This window comes from Fusarium sambucinum, chromosome III, assembly GCF_050947815.1.
Source record: "Fusarium sambucinum isolate potato_lamoka chromosome III, whole genome shotgun sequence".
NCBI lineage: Eukaryota > Fungi > Ascomycota > Sordariomycetes > Hypocreales > Nectriaceae > Fusarium > Fusarium sambucinum.
The window spans coordinates 1,605,500-1,627,835 of record NC_139292.1 but is presented as its reverse complement, the minus strand read 5'-3'; the positions used below and the strand labels follow the sequence as shown (position 1 = coordinate 1,627,835).

General features: G+C 47.6%; 11 protein-coding genes across 11 annotated transcripts; 4 read left to right on the top strand and 7 right to left on the bottom strand.

Annotated features, from left to right (window-relative positions):
• Positions 1-267: 267 nt before the first annotated feature.
• FSST1_010752 (major facilitator superfamily domain-containing protein) lies at positions 268-2,245 on the bottom strand (the record flags this gene model as incomplete). The annotated part of the gene is made up of 6 exons (XM_083233816.1): positions 268-806; positions 860-1,360; positions 1,418-1,688; positions 1,742-1,793; positions 1,854-1,930; positions 1,982-2,245. 6 exons carry the CDS (start codon positions 2,243-2,245, stop codon positions 268-270), a joined length of 1,704 nt encoding a protein of 567 aa, XP_083080448.1.
• A 361-nt stretch (positions 2,246-2,606) lies between these two features.
• FSST1_010751 (uncharacterized protein) lies at positions 2,607-4,629 on the bottom strand (the record flags this gene model as incomplete). The annotated part of the gene is made up of 4 exons (XM_083233814.1): positions 2,607-3,205; positions 3,254-3,528; positions 3,574-3,789; positions 3,842-4,629. 4 exons carry the CDS (start codon positions 4,627-4,629, stop codon positions 2,607-2,609), a joined length of 1,878 nt encoding a protein of 625 aa, XP_083080447.1.
• Positions 4,630-5,938: 1,309 nt separating this feature from the next.
• Positions 5,939-6,732, top strand: FSST1_010750 (CCDC90 family protein; the record flags this gene model as incomplete). The annotated part of the gene is made up of 2 exons (XM_083233813.1): positions 5,939-6,246; positions 6,303-6,732. 2 exons carry the CDS (start codon positions 5,939-5,941, stop codon positions 6,730-6,732), a joined length of 738 nt encoding a protein of 245 aa, XP_083080446.1.
• Positions 6,733-7,274: 542 nt separating this feature from the next.
• Positions 7,275-8,454, top strand: FSST1_010749 (D-isomer specific 2-hydroxyacid dehydrogenase; the record flags this gene model as incomplete). Its single annotated transcript, XM_083233812.1, has 4 exons — positions 7,275-7,318; positions 7,382-7,596; positions 7,655-8,058; positions 8,113-8,454. 4 exons carry the CDS (start codon positions 7,275-7,277, stop codon positions 8,452-8,454), a joined length of 1,005 nt encoding a protein of 334 aa, XP_083080445.1.
• Positions 8,455-9,190: 736 nt separating this feature from the next.
• Positions 9,191-10,540, bottom strand: FSST1_010748 (adenosylhomocysteinase; the record flags this gene model as incomplete). The annotated part of the gene is made up of 1 exon (XM_083233811.1): positions 9,191-10,540. The coding sequence occupies one exon, from the start codon at positions 10,538-10,540 to the stop codon at positions 9,191-9,193; it is 1,350 nt and encodes a 449-aa protein (XP_083080444.1).
• Positions 10,541-11,884: 1,344 nt separating this feature from the next.
• Positions 11,885-13,114, bottom strand: FSST1_010747 (uncharacterized protein; the record flags this gene model as incomplete). The annotated part of the gene is made up of 3 exons (XM_083233810.1): positions 11,885-12,446; positions 12,500-12,966; positions 13,049-13,114. The coding sequence occupies 3 exons, from the start codon at positions 13,112-13,114 to the stop codon at positions 11,885-11,887; spliced, it is 1,095 nt and encodes a 364-aa protein (XP_083080443.1).
• Positions 13,115-13,774: 660 nt separating this feature from the next.
• Positions 13,775-14,491, bottom strand: FSST1_010746 (uncharacterized protein; the record flags this gene model as incomplete). Its single annotated transcript, XM_083233809.1, has 2 exons — positions 13,775-13,994; positions 14,046-14,491. 2 exons carry the CDS (start codon positions 14,489-14,491, stop codon positions 13,775-13,777), a joined length of 666 nt encoding a protein of 221 aa, XP_083080442.1.
• A 1,207-nt stretch (positions 14,492-15,698) lies between these two features.
• FSST1_010745 (mitochondrial carrier domain-containing protein) lies at positions 15,699-16,744 on the bottom strand (the record flags this gene model as incomplete). The annotated part of the gene is made up of 3 exons (XM_083233808.1): positions 15,699-16,447; positions 16,499-16,676; positions 16,727-16,744. The coding sequence occupies 3 exons, from the start codon at positions 16,742-16,744 to the stop codon at positions 15,699-15,701; spliced, it is 945 nt and encodes a 314-aa protein (XP_083080441.1).
• A 573-nt stretch (positions 16,745-17,317) lies between these two features.
• FSST1_010744 (type 2C protein phosphatase PTC7) lies at positions 17,318-18,559 on the bottom strand (the record flags this gene model as incomplete). Its single annotated transcript, XM_083233807.1, has 2 exons — positions 17,318-18,450; positions 18,505-18,559. 2 exons carry the CDS (start codon positions 18,557-18,559, stop codon positions 17,318-17,320), a joined length of 1,188 nt encoding a protein of 395 aa, XP_083080440.1.
• A 767-nt stretch (positions 18,560-19,326) lies between these two features.
• On the top strand, positions 19,327-20,288 carry FSST1_010743 (succinate dehydrogenase iron-sulfur protein subunit SDH2; the record flags this gene model as incomplete). Its single annotated transcript, XM_083233806.1, has 3 exons — positions 19,327-19,684; positions 19,757-19,908; positions 19,962-20,288. The coding sequence occupies 3 exons, from the start codon at positions 19,327-19,329 to the stop codon at positions 20,286-20,288; spliced, it is 837 nt and encodes a 278-aa protein (XP_083080439.1).
• Positions 20,289-21,785: 1,497 nt separating this feature from the next.
• Positions 21,786-22,213, top strand: FSST1_010742 (uncharacterized protein; the record flags this gene model as incomplete). The annotated part of the gene is made up of 2 exons (XM_083233805.1): positions 21,786-21,916; positions 21,979-22,213. The coding sequence occupies 2 exons, from the start codon at positions 21,786-21,788 to the stop codon at positions 22,211-22,213; spliced, it is 366 nt and encodes a 121-aa protein (XP_083080438.1).
• Between the last annotated feature and the right edge of the window lie 123 nt (positions 22,214-22,336).

The following is a 22,336-nucleotide window of genomic DNA, read 5'->3' as shown; positions in this document are numbered from 1 at the left end:
CAGATGTTAGAAATATTAAGAATCCACCAACATCACATAAGATTTATAGTTATAATAAATCCACTATGTAACAAACTCCTAAAAACATATTCTTTGCTACCTAGGTATGATAATTATTTTCAGTGGAGATTAGTGATAAATCCTCGCCCAATGGAAAACTAACGCTACCCGCACGTCAACTCCAAACACCACCATGGCGATACTCAGATGTACAATTTGAACCCCAAACCAAGCGCCACCCTAAACTAACTTTCCGCTCATCAAACTTCAAGCTTCACCAGCATTGGCTGCAGGCTTCTTCCTGATGTCTTTCCAACCCATACCAAAAGATGTAACAAGCATAACACATGCTGAAGCTACACAAAGTAAGAATGTTGCTCGCGTGCCTTTAGAGTATGACCACAAAACACCGGGTAGATTTTCCTCAGAAACAACCTCGCTTACAGCACCAGCACCAGCGTCGATGATCATATCAGGATCAAGGCTGGGAAGTCTTTCGATAAGTTCTTCGCGGAGTTCATGGGTAAAGATAACGTTGCCGGCAGTTACGAAAATGGCGCCCCCAAAGGTTTGGGAAAACGTCAAAATTGACATGGCGATGGGTGTCACTTCAGGTTTTGTGTTAGCCTGGACAGCGATGATGGGCATCTGAATGCCGAGTCCACGACCAAAACCTATCAAGATCTGGTAGCCTGCCCATTTGGCGGTTGAAGTATAAGGACCCATGGTCGATGCGAGGCCGAATCCTATAGCTGAGATAATCGCACTGGAAGCCGCGAAAGGTATGTAATAACCGATTTTCTGAACTGTTACATCCATTGTCAGTAAAGATCCCCTAATCTCTATGAAGGAAGCTTACCTAGAATACCACTTGAAACAGCCGCCACAATCAACATGAGAATGCTAGGGAGCAGGTTGACACCACTTTTAAACGGTGACGCATCTTTAGCCGACTGGAAATAGACAGGCAGGTAGAAAGACGCCACCATAACCGTTGAAAATAAGAATAGCTGGGTTAAGCACGAAGTCCAGACTTGTCTCGTGCGCACGATGGGCATCGGGATCATTGCATCCGTACCAACATGATGCTCCCAGATTATGAATATCGTGAATAGAATACCACCACCACAAAAGAGACCGATAATTGACGCAGAGTCCCAAGCATAATCGACACCGCCCCACTGGAGTGCCAGCAGTAGCATGACTACACTTGGGCTGAACATGACTAGGCCTGTGAAATCGAACTTTGTTTTCAGAAGATGCATGACAGTTTCATCTGTGGGAGCACGGTGGTTGGGAATATGAACGATAAGGATCAAAACTGTACAGATGGCGCCAATTGGGAGGTTGATATAGAAACCTGTGCAATAGTTAGCGATAGGTCGAGGCCAGTCGTGGTGCAGAGTCGTTGACTTACACCATCGCCAAGTAGTATATTGGGTGAAAGCGCCTCCTACCAAGGGACCGCTAACAATTCCCAACTGAGCAAACCCCATAAGAATTCCTACTAGAGATGGGCGCTTATGTATAGGCACTGCCGATGCGATGATCGTGAGCGCGCCATTCTGAATGCCAGATGAGCCAATGCCCGAGATCGCACGACCAATAATGAGCATATTGGACGACTGGGCAACACCGCAAATCAAATTGCCGAGCTCAAAGACAAAGAACAGACTCAAGAAGATCCACTATCATTTGTGAGATTTGAGCTATAGGTACTCATTAACATGGAACAACTTACCCGAGTGTTAAAGTACATGTATAATTTGCCTGTAAGTGGTTGGAGGGCAGCACTGTTGATTGGATCTCATGGTCAGCAAATACAAGATAACACAACCTAGTGCTGAGCTTACCTCGCAAGATTGTATGCGCTAGCATACCATCCTATGTCATGTAAAGAGTGAAAGTCCGATGTGATGCGAGGAATAGCCTAAATATTCATCAATACCAGTCGGGTGAGTTGGTGGACGTGAGGCTGTACCGTGCTGATGATCGACATGTCAAGCAACATCAAGAAGGCAGCAAGTGTAAGAGAGGTCATCATGCTTGCGAGTTCCCATCCTTTCAACCACTGGGTTTCCCCTTCCTCTTGCTCTGGTGAGAGTTCGACTTCTGGTTTCGCTTGAATTTCTTCTTGGGCTGGCTCGTGTAATGTGGGAGTATTCGAGGAAGATGTTGTCTTTTCGTTTTCGCTAAGGGGAGCTTGGAGGTCGATTCGCTCTTCTTTGGGAGTTTCCGTAGCCATATTGGCAATGTTGGTTATATATTGTGCCGAGATGCAGGTTCGAAAGGGCTGTAATGACTTTGAGGTTGCTTGGCATGTCGGGCATTATGTTCTCTTATATGTTTCATGAAACAAACACACTAGACATAAGCATGGGAGCTACCGGGATATTCTGCAACGTATTCCCGATCCCGAACACTTAATAATTGTTATGGTGTTAAAGTTGGGGTGGTGTAGACGGAGTTGGGTATCGTTTTTGAACTGAATTCCGTTCAACCAAACAAAACCACTCGAGCCAACATTTGCTTACCACAAAACGAATCCTTCACTCGGCATTGCCTAATCGGATCTCAATAATTGCGATCGCAAACATCGTTAGGTACTAGAACTCCCAAGGCCCAAAAACGTCAGACATCCATGTAATATCCCCAAAATCCATCATATTGACAGCTGCCATGTCTAGGCTTTGTTGGTCTGGTGGATTTGGTGCTGGCATCGATTGAACCGCCTCTTGGTTCGCAGCAGATGAAGGAACACTGCTGAGATGTCTCGATAATACAGGTTCCCAAGAGTTCCGGATATTTCGCATGATTTTGGCCCCCATCAGGAACACTGTCTCCTCGCCTGCACTGACCTTCATTTTGTAAACCGAGTCTATACGGGTAAAGAAGTCAATGACTTGATCCAAAAGCACCACTAAGTCAGCCGTGTTCCGCACCACCTCTTTGTCCCAAGCAGGGTCCTCGGACGTAGTGAGCCGGTACAAAGCTATCTGAATTTGTGATAATTGAATATAGACTGCAAAGGGAACTCCTGCAACCTCCTCAACAGGGATACCGAAGAACACATCGTACCATGCCCTGATTGCTTTAAGACAGGCATACATGCTCTCAATTCGTTGATTGACTGGAATGTTTTGCATGAAGAGACCGACTGAATTAACTTGAACCTCTGTTACAAGCGCATGTGCTTGTAATACCTCTGCATCTGTTAGCGTGGCCTAGCAACAGTTACTCATCTTGTACTTACGGGTCACAGGCATGTTCAAGGGTAACCCGTCCCGAACCGCCTGCAGTTTGGCAAGCAAGCTCTTTCTAAAAATGTACGTAGGTGGTGGGGACGGATCGCCCATGACATCGCGAACTAACAATTTCTGTGCTTCATCTGCCACAAGCTGGTATCTAACGAATGCAGCCAGCAGCTCATCAGAGGGATACCGCTTCTCTCTCTCCAAGACGTCAAGACAATCACTCATATGCGGAGTCCAGTGTAGAGTTTCCATCTTGCCAATGAAAGATGACATGCTACCCAAATCAGAAGTGGCCAGAAAGCGAAAGGATGAAACTTACACGGAAGTTAGAAACCAAAGTGACACAACGGTTCGCCGTTCCTCCAGTGTGCGTAACCGCGGCGGAGCAGGTCGTCCTCCCCAAAGTTTGAAACATACTGTAAAGTATTGTTCCTCAACAGGGGCTTTTGTAAGACCAAGCTCATAGGCAATCAAGACGGCCATTTGGCAAAACGTGACGATAAAAGGTTTACCTGGGCTGGAAGTAGTGGAGGCCCTTTATAAGACGTCAGAACAGCTACAGTGGGAAGCGGCGACGATAAACTAACCAGGTAACATAGCAAATAATTCCTTGAAGGCAGTCCATGGATCTCTCATGGTTGATGATGACTCTTGTAGCTAATTCTTGTCGAACTCGATCTTTCATTTTCATCTGCTGTTCAACGGACATTGACGTGATGTTCATAATACATAGCCACATAAACGGCCTCTCTTGTCGCAAAGCCGCAGCTGTCATATCGTGTGGTAAAACTATGCACGGGAACTTTTCCAGCCACGCCTTGAACTTCGCCAGATATGCTTCAGCCTCTTCTGGTGTAGGTTCAGGCAGCGATGATGTATCTTCTCCAATGCTGGAGGGCGATGTATACATGTGACCGTCCCCTGTGCTTTTGGAACCATAACTATGAGGTGCAGGATATGAGCGAGGCTGGGGTTCAGATGAAGACGACGCTGCAGCAGTTGCTAGAGATTCCAAGCGGCTCGTGAGGTGATACATGTTGGACGGATTCATCAAGGGACTAGATTCGCCCGAATTCGACGGCTGCAGGTGTCCATTTGACGGTTGAGCTGCGCGTAAGATAGTGACAAGATCTTCAAGCTTCTCTTCTAATTGAGCGGTTCTGGAAGAGGTGGATTTCTTAGGAACTCGCTTTCGCGACGTCGCCATTGTTTGACATGGCTTTCCAAGACGATGACATCTTTCGCAGTCTTGGCCAGAAGCTCTCAAGATGCACTTGCATTTTGCTCTCTGGCATGCAGTACACGCCCTACCATAGCCGGCGGGTGTCCCTGTCGTACTGGATGTTGCAGAGGCTGCCAGATCAGGTGGTGCCATTGTTTGCCTGTGTAATTTTCGCCAATTAAGACCATGTACGTTAGTTAACAAAAAAGTTGAATAAATTCCGGTCGTATAACAGGAATTCCGGATGCTGTACTTGAAGGGGGTAGAGAATTGCGAAAAGCCCGGAGTTAGGGGATATAATTAGCGGGATTCGGGATTCGACTAAATCCGGCTTACTGTCTCAGAACATTCAAAGCTGTAGTTGACCCGAGCTCCAGATCGAATTATGAGAGTGTTGAGGGGCTTCATTAATTAAAAACATCCCTTGATTATTCTACAATGGTTCGGAGACTTATGGCGTTTGGTAGCAATTGGCCGAGATGTTGTAGTACAGGTAATCAACCACCCCTTAGATAGGTACTTGCGGAATTTGCTTATCTGAACTCCGTAGATCTGGTGTTTTGTGTTTGTCATGAGCATCATCTGGAGCCAAGGTTAATAATTTTGTAAACAAACAACCTTGAGCTAAGATTTAGCATAACTATCTATGTGTTGGTCACTTTACAGTTTACTCGCAATCTATTGTTTGAACAAGAACTTACTATATGTTTTCTAGACAAATAATAGACGCCCACCTTGGGATATTCGAAAAATTGGCCGCTCGAAGCATAAGCCACGAAATCAGTTAGTTAACTTTGTACCTATGTAAACAATGCTCTTGGGTTACTTATTTTTGTACTCTACAGCTCGCAGGTTATCTTTATCTTTTCTACATGGAATAGGCACTGGGCATATCATTTCGTTTTACTAGATGGAGATTTAGGGGTTTCCCTTAATAGTTTAATAGGCTTAATAGTACTAGAAACAAATTTATAGTTAGCCTTACAATAGATGGGTTAAAATTAATTACATGAGGAAAATACCAGGATCTACCTATCTACCAGGCATGTCTAGTATTAGATCTCAGGGTTACATTGCAAAGTAAGATTCCCTTACCCTTAATTGGTTGCAAATTTAGCATCAGCGACATCCTATTGGCTGCATGCACTTTAGCTTCAGGGGCCAATCAAACCCGATGTTTCCCGCTCCTGTCAATTAACTTTAACGTCACAAGCTGGTAGTTAGATTCTTCAACTCCATCCTCCCCCTCCCCTCAGATTATCAAAAAAACTGGCTGCTGGAAGCATAAGAGGCGAAATCAATAGGTAAGTTTATGTTATCTAGATCAAATTTCTTAGACCGTTTCCTTTTTTACCTAAAGCTTAGAGGCTAACTTTTCTGTTACCCACCAGCCGACATCGCAGCTCGTCTCAACAACCACCTATAGCCAACCCGTTTCATATCAGCCATCCACCGAGTAGTTATGGCAGCCCCTTCCATTGCAGCAGCCGAGATGCTGCCTAGGTTCCTTCTTCCACGCCTTAGCTGGGCACCGCTCTCAGTCTCACGAGCAGCCCGGCCGTTCGCCTCGATCTCGACCCCTTCTACCGATCAACGACAATCTCGAATCGTTAGCCCTGTTACTAAAAGGGCTTTCCATGCAACAGCCTTTAGGCAAAGGGACCACCACTTTGATACACTCAAGTTTGTGAAGCGGTTACAGGGTGAAGGGTTTACAGAGGAGCAATCGGCTGCTATGATGAAGGTGCTGAATGACGCTATTGAGGAGAGGTACGCATTGGAATCACGAAACCTGCAATCAATAACAATACTAACCTGTCATTAAGCATCCAAAATCTTACAAGGACAATGGTCCTCCGCGACGATGCCGCCAAAGCAACATACACCCAAAAGGTCGATTTTGCCAAGCTACGTTCCGAGATTCTCTCAGCCGACTCGACAGAATCCAACACAACACGTACCGCGCACGAACGAGTAACAAATGATATTGCCAAGCTTAGTAACCGCCTTCGGGACGAGATTAGCCGTACGCAAGCTAGCGTTCGCCTCGACCTTAGCCTGGAGAAGGGCCGTATCCGAGAGGAAGCTGTAGGACAGGAGCTCAAGATCAAGGAGACAGAGGCAAAGATCGAGCAGGAGGTTGCAGCACTGCGAGAGAAACTGGAGCAGGTCAAATTTCAGTCGCTGCAGTGGTTGATGGGTGTGTGCACAGGTTTCGCGGCGCTGTTGCTTGGTGCTTGGCGATTGCTCATGTAAGTGCTTTTGTTGCAGGATCTTATGGGCTGTAGCGTGTTGGAGCTGTATATACATTGCCTTGGTTGTTATTTCTTTGTTCTTTAAGTTGAGGCCTAAGCCTTATCAATATACTCAAGATTCTAAACTATAGGATTCATGCCGATCTTACCTGTTTTTTCCATCCGCCGATACATACGACACGGCTTAGTAGGACGGACTCGGACTATTTAGAGACGAAATTAGTATGTCAGTTTGTTCCATTTAGACAAGACTTCTTAAGCTATTTATTTTGTATCGTAGAACTCAAAGGCCGACTTTTCTGTTATCTAGTACCAAGGGACTTCAAATGACGCCTTCCAAGAACCCCACCCCCACTTCAACCCCGCCATGAACCGGTGGTTAGTCTAATCAATCTTGTTATCGAACTTCGGCATGAAAGCCGACGATTTGATATATAACCCGGAGGACAACTCTTTACATCAAAGATCATCAAGAAAAGAACCATACATCCTTGTTCTTCAGACACATCTTCCGTCCCAATTACAGATCAAAAATTGCTCAATATGACACACAAACCTAAAGTTCTCTTCCTGGGTAATACCAAGCAGTAAGTCCCCCAAGAAGTCAATAATTTCGGGTTATTGTTCGATTATGCTCACAGCTTACTCAGAGCTCAAGAGGAGTTCGACTCGCTCTCTGAGGTTGTAGAGGTAATCTGGCCCAAATCAACAGATCGAGCTGGTTTCTTAGAGGAGAGCAAATCTGGCGCCTTTGATGGAATCGAGGCTATCTACCGCACAAACAAGACTTACAGCACTGCTGGCATGTTTGATGCCGAGTTACTTGATAATCTTCCCAAGACACTCAAGTTTATCTGCCATAACGGTACGGCCCGACCCATCATCTCAAGCCACAAATAGCACAAGTTTACTGACTCTCTCAGGCGCTGGATATGATCAGATTCATATCCCAGAATGCACTTCACGTGGTATCCGTGTTTCCAACACGCCAACAGCTGTAGATGATGCAACAGCTGATATAACCATCTTCCTACTCATCGGTGCTTTAAGAAACCTCTCATCTAGTATCTTCACTCTCCGTGAAGGCACTTGGCGTGGCAACCCTGCTCCCTCACTAGGCCACGATCCCCAAGGCAAGGTGCTGGGTATCCTAGGAATGGGTGGTATAGGTCGTAATGTCGCCCGCAAAGCTCGTGCTTTTGGCATGACTGTCAAGTACTATAACCGCAGCCGTTTAGCTCCAGAACTAGAAGGCGAGGCTGAGTATGTTGACTTTGAGACTCTTCTCAAAGAAAGCGATGTGTTGAGTCTCAACCTACCCCTGAACGTGAGTCAACTCAAGAGTTCCACATCCTCAAATAGATGTATTAACTTCTGATAGTCCAAGACACGACATACAATCGCGAAGCCTCAGTTCGACATTATGAAGCGCGGTGTTGTCATCGTCAATACCGCTCGTGGTGCTGTAATGGACGAAGCCGCTCTTGTCGATGCCCTTGAGTCAGGACAAGTTGCCAGCGCCGGACTCGACGTTTTCGAGAATGAGCCTGAGATCCATCCAGGTTTGGTGAGTAACAAGAACGTACTGCTTGTCCCGCACATGGGGACTTGGACAGTGGAAACCGAAAGGGCAATGGCAGCCTGGGCTTTTGACAATATTCGCCTAGCAGTGACAGAGGGAAAGCTGAAGAGTATCGTGCCAGAGCAAAATGATCTGCAATAGACTCGGTCCCAGTTTCATCTAGTTAGTATAGAATCTATAGATAAATACAACTAAATCCGTCAACTGATTTCGTCCATTGTAGAAGGCATTCCAATTCGTAAATACATCAACATGGCTTGTGCCAGAGTTGAAACCAGTTGTGAAGCAATATGAGCGGCCTCAAGCTTGGAAACCATTACTTCAACAGCACCCAACGTTAGACCAACCGCGAATCATCAAAGCCAAGCGTTACAGAACATATGTCACACAACGAACAAAATATTAGAGGAAGAAAATCTCTTTTGAATTTCTACTCTATCCTGGCCACGGTTGACGGGCCTACCTTTATCGAGGTACCATTCCTTCCATCCCTGTGGGGGAGGTCTCGTCTTGGTCATATCCATCCATATTCATTCCATTCATCATCCGTTTTTATATCTCGAAGGGGGGAATCATGATTAGCAAAAAAGCCAACGCCATTTTGTTGAAAAAGCAAAGATCTTTTTGCCCCTCCCTGCACCCTGCGAGGAGCCTTCTCTTCGGTATGAGAGAAGTAAACCCTAATAAGCAGAAACAAAGAAGAGAAGAGTAAAAAAATCAGAAAACCGCAGATGTCCTAGTAACTCTCCCGACCCATATGCCATGCAAGTTCATGCTGTTGAAACTAGAATTTTGCCGATTGTCATGTCGACAGAAGAGGGAAAGTTCGTCACACGTAGGAGTCCAGTTGAAGGATCCTTGGGTATTGATTATGCGCTTAGTAGCGGTAGATGTCGGCCTTGAAGGGACCCTCGACAGTCAAGCCGAGGTACTCAGCCTGGACGTTGCTGAGGGTGGAGAGCTCAGCCTGGCAGTGATCAAGGTGGAGACGGGCGACCTCCTCGTCGAGGATCTTGGGGAGGACGTAGACGCCAACGTCGAGCTTGTCGGTCTTGGCGAACTCGACGTACTTCTCACCCCAGGACTTGTCAGCAGCCTTGTAAAGCATGATCTGAGCAAGGACCTGGTTGGTGAAAGAGCAGGACATGACGAAAGAAGAGTGGCCGGTAGCACAGCCAAGGTTGACAAGACGGCCCTCAGCAAGGAGGATGATGTGGCGGCCGCTGGGCATGAGGAAACGGTCAACCTGGGGCTTGATGTTCTGGACAGAGCTGGCGTTCTTCTTGAGCCAAGCAACGTCAATCTCGATATCAAAGTGACCAATGTTGCAAACAATGGCATCGTTAGGCATAGCCTCGAAGTGCTCGCCAGTGAGGATGTCACGGCAGCCAGTGGTGGTGACGAAGATCTGACCGAACTTGGCAGCCTTCTCCATGGTGGTGACTTGGTAACCGGCCATAGCAGCCTGGAGAGCGTTGATGGGGTCAATCTCGGTGACAATGACGCGAGCACCCATTCCGTGGAGGGCCATGGCGCAACCCTTACCGACATCACCGAAACCGGCAACGACAGCGACCTTGCCAGCAATCATGACATCGGTAGCACGCTTGATACCGTCGACAAGGGACTCGCGGCAGCCGTAAAGGTTGTCGAACTTGGACTTGGTGACGGAGTCGTTGACGTTGATGGCGGGGACAAGGAGCTTGTTGTCACGGAGCATGCGGTAGAGGTGGTGGACACCGGTGGTGGTCTCCTCAGAGACACCGAAGCAGTCCTTGAGCATCTCAGGGTACTTCTGGTGGACAAGGGTGGTCAGGTCACCACCGTCGTCGAGGATGAGGTTGAGCTTCTTGTTGTCCTTGAAGGCAGTAAGCTGCTGCTCGAGGCACCAGTTGTACTCCTCATCGGTCTCGCCCTTCCAGGCGAAGACGGGAACACCAGCGGCGGCAATGGCAGCAGCGGCGTGGTCCTGGGTGGAGAAGATGTTGCAGCTCGTCCAGGTAACCTCAGCACCGAGAGCAGTGAGGGTCTCGATGAGGACGGCGGTCTGGATGGTCATGTGAAGGCAACCAGCGATGCGGGCACCGGCGAGAGGCTGGTCGGCAGCATACTTGGCTCGGGTCTGCATGAGACCGGGCATCTCGTTCTCAGCGAGCTCGATCTCCTTGCGGCCAAAGGCGGCAAGAGAAAGGTCAGCGACCTTGAACTTGTGGGCGGGAGCAGACATGATGGATGAGGTGGAGGAGAGGATGAAGGGATTGATGAGAAGAGAGAATAGAAGAAGAGGAAGAGAAAGAAAAAAGTGAAAGGGAAGAGGAGGAATATGTAGGTTGAAGAAGTCTTAGCAGATGGAAGACCAGAGACAACAAGATAACTTGGGGCGGGGCAGAAAGACGACTGCTATGGGCTGAGAGTCAATGGAGGGGGAGGGGTTTTGCAAGGGTCGGTGGGGCAGTTTACGCGGGCGGTGAGAAAGATGGACGGCAAAATGAGGGGCAGAATTTTCTGCTGCCATTGAGACGGAGCAATTTTGAGGCGGGGCAACAAATACTTTTAAACGGGTGGTCGGTTGGCGCCTCAACAGGTACCCGAGTGGATCTCAGGGACTCGGTATCCCCTAATAAGAATCCACATTGGAGAGAAAAAATGAAAGAGACGGGAGGAGCTTTCTCATCGTGGGAAAGCCTAGGAAGCTCATCCAAGTCGGATCTTGGTACGAATACGGACAGGGTCCGTAGACAACCACGTTGATTTTTCTCGTTCAACGAGTGGGCAAAAGCCACACTAGACTGTTTTCCGTTCAAGATTTACCCGTCTACCTTGTCAATTCAAAGCTCTGAGCTGTCCGTGTCTTGTCTTGTCTTGTCTTGTCTTGCCTCACAATTGTTTACTACCTTTTACATACCGTGCGTACCATGCAGTGCAGTGCTGACCCTTGATATTCCCCGCTCGGAAGCCGAGAACCGCTTCACGCGAATACTACGGGTCATTGATCGTCCTGCAAGATACAGACCGACCTCCCAGGCTAGTCCCGAGTGCAATGGTCAGAGATGCTTGAGAAATATTAGCTTCCTATTGTTGTCATCTACCAGCAATGATACCCCAGTGACAGAAGCATCACTCCACACTATATGCAGTTGCAGTATGAAGAATATGTCTCATATAAATTGAAACTATTCTTCTATACCCAATAGCCTAACACAAATGTCTTAGAAATGCAGATAAATCGTAATCCCATACATATACTTCTTTAAACGTTAAGATTGATCAAGACTCTCATACTTGGAGAGCTCGGTTTGCAAGCGCTATCTACGAAGCCGAGTTTGTGGATCAAGGCTACAGTCGTGTCCTTCTCTTTATGACTTTTCAACAACGTCACCATCGTCAACGTCAGGCTAGTCCATCATGTACTCATCAAGTGCTCCTCTCTTTCTCAACGCTTTAAAATCTAGACCAGCACTCGATATTATTCCACGTTGTCCGGAACGCCGCCAATGCAAACCATCACTGAGCGTCTCGTTTTCTTGAATTTCTTCGAGACTTTTTGAACCCCGTCTCATCCATTCTCCATCTATTTGGGCATCAAGTCCTCCCTCACAGCAAACATCTTGGCACTGACGTTGGCTGTGAATCCATCCACCTGCTTGCTGTATTGCTCCACCTGCTTGGCATTCAACATACCCTCCAGTCGGCTAGGCTCCTGAGGAAGCTTGAACAGTCGTTGCCACTCGTCCTCGGGAAGAGGCTCCTGCTTGGCAGCAGCACGCTGGGCGTTCTCATTCTTGCGCTTGGTCTGCCATTGTGTGATCTTGGTCTGCTCACGGCCGAGTTGTCGCTGGTAGTATTGGAAGTTGTTGAGGTCGGTGTAGTGCGACTCAATGCTCTCGAGGAGGAGATCGCAGGTCTTCTCGAGGAAGGGGTCGATCGCAAGGTCGAGGTTGTCGATCGAGGGGTACAGAGGGGGCTCGAGAGCTTTGCGGTGGAGGTCATCGAGCGATGTGGGCTGCTCAATGGCACCCTTGACGGGAGCGGATGGCATCTGGTGGAGGAAAGTTGTGAGGAGGTGGGAGTTGTGGACGCTGACAGTGACCTCGTCAAGGATGTCCTTGAAGCTGAGCTTGGACTTTTGCAAGCTAGTCTTTGTTAGCATATTTATCACCATCAGCGGTATAAAGAGGCATCCTACATCTCAGTTGTGAACTTGCCCTCCTTATAGACTGCCATGAAAGCAGGGGACAGGCGGAAAGCTCGGAAGGTCAAGTTGCCCTGGGAACTCTTGCTGGCATCGTAAATGAGGGCGACGGCGTTTCCGTTGGTGCTTTGGTAGTGGAACTGGTTCTCAACGAAGTTCATGTTGACAAAGTTGCCCATGGTGGCACTTGTGTACCAACCAACGTTGTTGGCATCGACGTTGACCTCCTTGAGGTGTCGGATCATCTCGTTTTGGTAGGTAATGTTCTTCTGCTGTCGGGGAGCTGCAGCGGCGAGCTGCGAGGCATCGCTCTGGTGGCCATCGGTTGTGGTGGGGTCGACAGTAGGGAAAGGGAAGGTGTTGGTGACTTCAAGGAGGCCTTCACTCTCCATTCCAACAATAGCTCCGGTCGCAACAGAAGGGAAAGCCGAAGAGCAGTGCTTGGCGATCTTCATAATGACCTATAGACACCACGAACTGAGGTCAGTCCTCTTACTTCTACTTCAAGAGGGGGTCTCGAAAGGTGGGGCATGTTCAACTCACCAAAGCCTCGACTTGGATGGCCTGGAAAGGCGCAGTAGCAGGCGCATCGTTCTGAGCGTCCGCCATCTTGACAAAAATTCGGGAGGAGATATTCAAGGGGCCGCGAGAGACGTAGAGAGGTTCGGCACTATGATCGCAAAAAGGGCGGGTGGTGTTGCAAGGCCTCGGGACTCTAAAGGTGGAAATATCGAAACTTTTCGTGTACTCATTTGTGGGCGTTGTGGGATGCTGAGGCGGTGAAGTACGGCAGATTATATATCCCGTGCTTGAACGATGCAGAGCCGAATAACTACATCCATTTATCACCAACAGACAGAATGCGTGCAACAGTAATGCAATACATTTTCAAAAGTCAAAACATTCGATACTATTTGCAATTGTCTGTTTAATGGATTTGATGATTTCTTACTCACGAGTCCGGTCATGCTACGTTCTGTTCTACGGCGCATAGTCTCTATGCTTAACTTTCGACGATTTACATTGCCTTGAAACCAATTTATGGAAGCGCCTTCTTTATATTTCTTAAGTCGTCTACTATCTAGATTTCTACCAATATCCAATCAGTGTTCTTTTTTAAATAAACGCCGTTCGCCTTTTACTCGTTCCGTCCCATATTCCCAAACTCAGTGTCCGCACCCTAAAGCATAACCCGTTTCTGAACTTTTGAAAATATTCCCAAACGCCTCATAAAAGATGAGCAAACAACTGGAGAGTTTACTCTTAGCATTATTCTGAATCCTTCCATGGGATAATTTCCCAATCTTCAACGTTGTCTCGAATGATGAGTCGGTGCTGATCAATCTGCCAGAATGCATACATGGACCGCGTTGCCCCTGCAGCTTTACGATGAGCTGGACCAGTGCCGCCCTTCTTTGCATCTTCTCGAGATCGCCAGATACAAGTTGCCAAGTTGGCCAATACTGAGTCAGGCTCACCGAACCAGTACCTATTCATGTCAATATGCAAGACTCGTGAAACACAAGGTTCTTCAACTCACTTTAGGAAGCCACCACTTGCAACAGCCTCAGCATGGGCTCCTTTGTCGAGACGGCCAAGATCGGCATACTCAGTTGTTTGCTTGATTCGTGAACGGAATGCCACGATATAGAACGACGTCTCTTTGAAACCCTTGCCAGACTCGAGAGCAAGGCGTTTCACTTCTTCGATCACTTCTGGCCAGTTGAAAGATTCTGTGTATGGTGCGGTCGCATAATCTTCGCGTAGAGCCCGAAATTTGCCCAGGGCTTTTGCAAGGATTTTGTTCTCATTGTCGAGGGTTTCGAGATCGAGCAGATGGTCCTGCTCCGTATATGGCGATTGTACGAGATATCGATCCGAGGGAGTCAGGGTCGAGCTGATCTCTCTTACGTCGACTTGCGCAACAGTCTTTGAGAAGATGTCCAGAGCCGCACCAGGTGCCGTTTGAATGTCAACATTTGCCATCGTGGCTTCTGTGAGTGCAGAAATTTTGTTATTCGGTCGTGTCTTTGATGTTATCCAGTCTGTATCAACTGTCTGTCTGGTACTGCTTTTGTGTTTTGGACAATGGTAGATTTCGAGGGGTAGACTTTGGACAACTACGAGTCAAGACGGCAAAACTACAACAGCGAGTCATCGGCCTTTTTATTGTCACAAAGATTCATTCCTCAGCATGTTAGGCCATCAAGCCGTAAATAACGTGCTAAATGACACCATCCGGAGGAGACGACGACGAAGTGGTACATGTGGGTCGGTCAAGACTCTCACAGGGACTTTCTGCCAATGCCGACATGTTAGTGCGAGAGGCCGGTTGTCTCGAAACATGGATTGATCGATCCAGACCAGTGAGAATCGTTGCCTCGAGTCAGCCAGGGCTTCTATTTGTAGCATGGAAAGATTCTATGGCTAACTGTGTAGAAAGCAAAGAAACAAGCTCAAAACTTTCAAGTAGACAGGGTTTGAATAGTGTTTTCAACTTCAGCCTTTAACATTATTGGACCCGTGGATTGGGCACATGTATCAATGGTGACATTCGGGAAGTCGCTTGTTTTGAAAGCGGCACTTGAAAGAGTCAGTTTCTCACCGCTAGACACATACACCAATAACTATTCGCCGAAATATTAGCATCTGCTAGGAGAAGAATGCGAGGTCGGAACATAGGTACGAGTATACTTTTGTGTAACAAGGGGTGTTCAACTGACAAAAAAACCGTCCGCCACTAGTGCAAGCCAAGACTCAGTGACAGTTCCAGTTGGCGCTAAAGTTCCGGTACTCTTGTCCAGCTCTTGAGTTTCCTGCTGTAGTTAGTTGTTGAGGTCAATAAGTCACAAGAGCATCTTGGACATGACTGTTGTTTACACAGACGAGTTCATAACCGTAAATACATTGCATTCCAACCTACATAGAATTAGATCATGACTAAACTTTATATGTGTTCTCGGTTATGTCGCATATGTAATCCGGGGAAGGCGTCAGAAGCCACAAGGATGTCGACATAGGGTATATGGTCTTCTTTGTTGATCCTTTGCATTGCATTGGAATATCAGCGGTGTAACTTGTAAAACTCATGGTATTGCAGCATTTTACGTTTGTTTTCCTCATACATGGCTGAATTGAAATATGTTCTTTGAATCAATTGTCTATGGTCTAATCTTGACTTACATCTTCCCCTTCATAGCGCAGCATCATCCTCAGCATCCGGTTTCCCTCTTCTCAACCAGACCTTGGCCACCTCGTAAGACCCCAAGTATAGTCCGCTTCCCAACATCGTCCATGATGATCGCAGAGCCGCACCCCGGAAAAAGCCTCGAACACCTCTTTCCTGATAAACCTCCTTGGACACGGTCCATGCTCCCTTCTTTGGGTGTTTCCCCTCCATCTTAGCAGCAACTTCACCCTGGCCCTGCTTGGAGCTTTCGTTCTGATTACCGGCACTCAACATCATCCGCGTCTTGACAACGTCGCTTGGTGTGGTTATGAAAGCTGCCACTGATCCTGCGCTTCCTGCGCTTAGACCTGTCACCAACCCTGTTTCAATCAAACCTGGGTCTGAACTACCAGGTCCTTTGGAAGTCCAGTATGTTGAACGTACGTGCTCAAAAATGGGGAATTGAAGAGCTGTGAAAGGTAAATTTCGTGCAACGAGCGCTGTGTAACCAGTAAACAGGCGTCGAGATGCACCATCGCCGGCCAGCTGACGGAAAGCCTGTAGCGATGTTGATGACCCAGACTTTGAGGCCCCGTGACTGTCATTCTGTAGCATTTGTGCATTCTGCTTGATGACTTCTGCTGGTGCGAGTATCAAACAGGAAGCCATCTCTGCGACTCCTGAAGCTGCTGAATGGACCAAGGGCTGCGGTAGTGGTGTCGCATTGCCAATGACTCTTTTCGCGCTCTCATATGTTGAGAAGAACAGACCAGCTGCAATATATAAGCCGAGTTGATCATCATATCCGTCGGTTCATGACATACCTGCTGGAAGAGTAGCCAGTACTACACTTCCGATGCCTTGGTAAAGCCCTCTTATAGCCCATATATTCTTCGAACTCCCTGAATATGTTTTGAGATAATCTTGACTCTGCATACGAGTCTTGATAGTATCAAGAGGGTAGACCAAGACGTCTACTGTAAATGCTGCAATAGCACCGGCCTAACAGTGTCAGTAGAGTTACACAAGTAGGGGAGCACTCGATAGCATACTATATAGATGTCTGTCATATTTGATTCTTAATTTTGGTATTGAATTGAAATATTACAGCACAGAGTTGTGCTAACTTTTGTGGTAAGTCTTATTACACTATGAGTTGGTGATGTCATGATCATGATTGCACCCCATTTCATCTACCCTGGAGGTCACCACCTGAAAATACCGTCTACGAAGAAAGATAACTATGGGTGTATCTAGAGCTGGTTATACGTTTTATAAAATTCTTTTTTTCAGAGTTATTTTTTTCAGCTGCATCATATTCTGTGTGTATGCCATGCGATGAATTTCGTGCACCGCAGAACTCAAGATGTGTCTCAACATTGTATACAAAAGGAACATGAATAGAAGAATCCTAAAACACAAACTACTTTTAATTAAGAATGTATGTGATCCCTTTTCATTGCGCCCGGTCCATATACAACCCCATGATTCAAGCAAGCCATAGCGCTTCCTCTGCCGTCTATGTGACCGACTTAAAGACTCCAAACTTCCCAAGTTAAACCAAATGCTTGCGTTCCCATCTTTATATGTCGTACTCTGCTCTATCATGAAACTGCGCCGTAAAACAAAATTGACAAAGTAAATCATAGCTTGCTCTTTGGAGCAGGGGCAATCTCGTTGACTACCGCCACCACCACACAAATATCGTCAACTTTGCCTCCGTGCCAGTTCTCATGGGGATAATATTTGTGAACTTCTTTGGCAAATGGGCCGTCGACCTTGGTGTTGATGCTGGCGCGCTTGGCAGCTGTCACAAGTTCGGTGGCGAGTGCGCTCTGAAGTGTTACTGTTCGCTTGCCCTCAGAGTTATCGGGAAGCTCGACCAGGGGTTCCAAAGACTCTGCCACACCAACACCACCAGCTTCAGTCATTACCCAAGCCCCCGAAGAAACCAAGACTCGACTGGCAATACGGAGTATATCTTGGTTAAACAGGTTGTCCAAAACACCGTCGGTTGCGAGGACAATTATATCGCCATGGCGAAGTGCGTGCTGGGTAACGTCAGCGTCGCGGGGGAGGTCGCTTAGTTGAGCGCCACCAAAAGCCGCCATGCGAGCAGCAACACTAGGAGGTACAAGCGACAGTTGGAAAGGTGTGTTGAAGGCGTGGGTTTGAGGTTCCGAGTAAGTGTGAACACCGTTTAATCGTAGTTGCAGGAAGCCGGAATCACCCAGGTTCGCAACCTCCAAATTCCCGTCTGCTCCTGCAATGGCTACACATGCTGTGCTTCCACCAGCGCGAAGGCTGCGATCGTTGCAGATCGCATCGTATCCCTTCTGCATCAATTTTCTAGCCGTCAAAGGGGGCTCCGAGCTGGTCTGATGTTCGTGGGCAGCCAATGCCATATAGTCGCAGAATCCGTGGGAAAAGTCAGCGGGGTCGACACCAGAGTCTACCCAGCCTCCGACGCCATCAGCAACGCCAAAGGCTACCGAGCCGGAATCGTTAACCCGGCTGACAAAGAAGGCATCGTGGCCAGACTCGGGACGGGCAGAAGGTCGTCGTCGGTTTCTTGGGGGCTGAATTCGATTGTATGGGTTAAAGTGAAAGACGTGGCTAGAAGGGTCGTATGGTCTATCTTTGGCAATAAATGACGATGCGACATGGTAAGAGAATCGAGATGTATCGGGTGAGGTGGAGTAAAGTTTCGATCGCGAGCATGAGGTCATTGCGACATGATGTTGGGTTCGAAGTCGAGGGCAAGATTGATTCGAAACTGAAGCAATTAGGACCACGAATATCCAGGGATCACATATATGGTGCGACTAACCTTTGGCAAGCGTTCGCCATGAAGCCGCAGCCAGTCGGTTGCAAGGTGCGGCCATGGAGGGCTAGAAGTGGATCGTATCGAGACGAGACGAGACGAGAATTGAAGGGAGTATTGGCGGTTTCGAGCGGGCAAACAGCGAATGATAATAATATTAATAACCAGTCAATTCGAGAACTGATCACAGAGAAACCATCTTTGCCAAGGAAATCGTAAGAGAAAAATTCGGTGTCATGAGAAGTGGGATCGCGAACGGAGAAACAAAGTTGTTGAGCGCCGATACACCAACTTGTTATCTAATCTTGTCCGGGGCCCCTCCAATCTTCTTTCTGTCAAAGTTTCCAGTGGAGAACCAATTCCTCGGAACAAAGACAGGGAATTAAGCACAGCCACATGCACAATTGATGAAATCTAAGCCACCTGACAGTCTGAAATATTTCGGAACCTCATCTCCGCAATTATTGATAACCGTTGATGATCCGAGATCGATCTCCTTGAGTCACGTGTTTTCACGAGCCCGTTCCTGTCGATTCCGAGTGTATGAAAGCCGAAGTTGACAATCGCTAATTTCTGATTGGCCAGGGTGAAGCCGCAAGTCCCAGTGTAAACTGCAATAACCGAGGAAGGTTTGCCTTCCCAATACATGACGACGAGAATCCTCTGGCCGCCACCCTTTGAGAATATCGACAATTCAGCTCTAACGGAGGGGATTGTACGGCATTTCTTCCTGTCAATCGCCTGATCACAGCTCCAACTATATATCGCGAAGTTTGACTGTCCTTCTCCTCCGGTCCCAATCGCAATTGTAATTCGATTCGATCCACCATGGCTGCTCTCCGATCTTCCTCTCGCCTTGTTGGCGCCTTCTCAAGGACGGCTGCCATCCGACCCGGCACTGTCTTCACTCGTTCCATGGCCTCCGTCAGCGAGCCTGCCAAGGAGCCCGATTCCAAGTTGAAGTCCTTCCAGATCTACCGATGGAACCCCGATACCCCCAGCGAGAAGCCCCGTCTCCAGACCTACACTCTGGATCTTAACAAGACTGGACCCATGATTCTCGATGCCCTTATCCGAATCAAGAACGAGCTCGACCCTACTCTGACCTTCCGACGAAGTTGCCGTGAGGGTATCTGTGGTAGCTGTGCCATGAACATCAACGGCCAAAACACCCTTGCCTGCTTATGTACGACCCCTTGACCCGAGTCGCATGCGGCATATCACGACCACGAAAACAAAACGCTAATAAAATCCCCAGGCCGTATCCCTACCGAGGCTGCTTCCGACGTCAAGATCTACCCTCTTCCTCACACCTACGTCGTCAAGGACCTTGTCCCTGATCTGACACACTTCTACAAGCAGTACAAGAGCATTAAGCCCTACCTCCAGCGCGACACCCCTGCCGAAGACGTACGACTTCTCTCTAACTTGTAGTTACTCGCTTTTGCTGACCAAATTAATAGGGACGGGAGTACCGACAGACCAAGGAGGACCGACGCAAGCTCGACGGTCTTTACGAGTGCATTCTCTGCGCCTGCTGCTCTACTTCATGCCCATCTTACTGGTGGAACTCTGAGGAGTACCTCGGTCCCGCCATCCTGCTCCAATCTTACCGATGGCTCGCCGATTCTCGTGACCAGCGTACCGCCGAGCGAAAGCAGAACCTCGAGAACTCAATGAGCTTGTACCGTTGCCACACTATCCTTAACTGTACCCGAGCTTGCCCCAAGGGTCTTAACCCCGGTAAGGCGATTGCCGAGATCAAGAAGCAGATGGCTTTCGGCAACTAAACGAATAAAACATAAGTTGTTGTAAAAACGAATGTGGCGAGCGAGGGGGAAGCGATCTGAAGGGTTATCGCAGATGAAAACTGCGAATGAGATTATTAGGACTTAACCCTGTGTATATGCTAGATGAAAGGAGTTTCATGCTGTGTTCTGATAGCTAACTTGGCAATATTATTTTCTTGATCGTTCACTTTTAGCCTACCTGCTTCGATATAAGTTGTTCTTACGTTGGCCAAAAACTAACATTAAAGCTATTCTATCGATATACATACCGAAGTTGCGGCCGAACCGAGCCATGTCTGTCAATCAACATGACCTGGCCTACCCCCGATCGGCAACAGACCGACAGTTCCGATCAGGATTGCGACAAGGGAAGACAAATTACGGATAGATTCTTCTATTTGGGGCCAAGGGATACTCGCAAATTGTGTCTATCAGAGACACATTACCTCATCCTTCTGCTCGTCAATCTTGGTGTGGGGATAAGCTGGTCGATCCATCAACCCTGTAGACACTCACTCATGATCGACTTGAACTGATCGGCACTTACAGGGGACCTGCATACCGTTAAGTGTCTTTGACTTCCATCATCCAATGCAAGGGGCTGTCTTAAAGCAAAGGTTCCTTGATGCCAACGTTTTGAGCTTCGGGACGGTCCTCAGGGTGGCTGGTACTGGTGGTACATGTGCTCAAGCAGAGCATTCAAACAGTGTGCATTGAGTTAATTGAACCAAGCCCAAGTGGCTTCGGAGATTTCTTACAAGCTTGAATCCGTATTGTCTTGCTTTGCACACTAGCCTAGGATTGCCGTGCCTTAAGGCATTAGAGACGTTGGCCGCTGGAAGCATAGGAGATGAAATTTAAGGCAATTTACTACTAATCTATTTTACTTTTGAGTTAATGTTTATTTTACCCACTAGCCATCGTCCGTTCTATTAGATATCTTTGTTCAAAACTTCTACCAATAACTAAATGATGGTCAACCACCCGGCATCGAAAGAATATGTTGTCGGTATGTTGATGACGTTTTTGTTGTCTCTATACGAGCTAAGAAATGATGTTTCGAAACCCTCTCAAGTTAGATGCCTTGTTCAACGGCACTTAGCAGTCCTATTTCTGTGAACATACCTACTAGGTACCCACCATGTTGCTAATGCTTTACTCCTGCCTTCACATTAACCTGTGACGTTGCACGATCGCCATGTGTCTCGCAACTTCTATGTTTGATAGGAGTTTATTGGATCCATCTGAGCTGGGGAATGTGCGTGCCTCGTATATTGGCAGCTTTCCTCACCTTTGAGTCTTGGTAGTCGATCACACGCCAATGCGGTCACCGAATGGTCCTTGCTTTCTCTCTCCTTCTTGATTTTGTTGCAAGTTAATCTGGCATGAGTGTCGCCCTCGTTACACATATAAAGAGAAACACTCCTCCCAAAAGACTAATTGTTCATCAAATCATCCAAAACACCGAACAACATCAAACTTCATCCATCGACAATCATGCTCTTCAAGACCGTCACTACCGCTATCACTCTCGCCGGGCTGGTCGCTGCGGCTCCTCTTAGTTCTGATCCTCCGTGTGCAACAATTTGCCAGGATGGTGTCAATGATTGTGGTGAACCATGGGGAGGGTAAGCATCAACCACCAACTGATGACATTTACTTGAATTATATCGATGCTAACTACGATTAGCTGCTGGGACATTTGCAAACCCGAGGAGTCTCCTACACCACCACCCTGCACATCAACTTATACGCCAATCATCCCTCCTATCACTCCCGATCCCACAATCACACTTCCAGTTATTACTCCTGATCCAACTATTACTCTTTCGATTATCACCCCTGACCCAACTATTACTCTCCCAATTATCACTGGCGATGGGGAATTCACAACCGTCGTTCCTACCCCACGATTGGTTGATTAAATGTACACCCGGCTCTTCTTTGTTAAACTGAGACTTTAAACTCTCTAGCTGTGGATAACGATTCTGTGGCAGGAAGAATGGTGATACTAAAGTTTGTCTATTTTTATGAGTGGGGGAGACAGC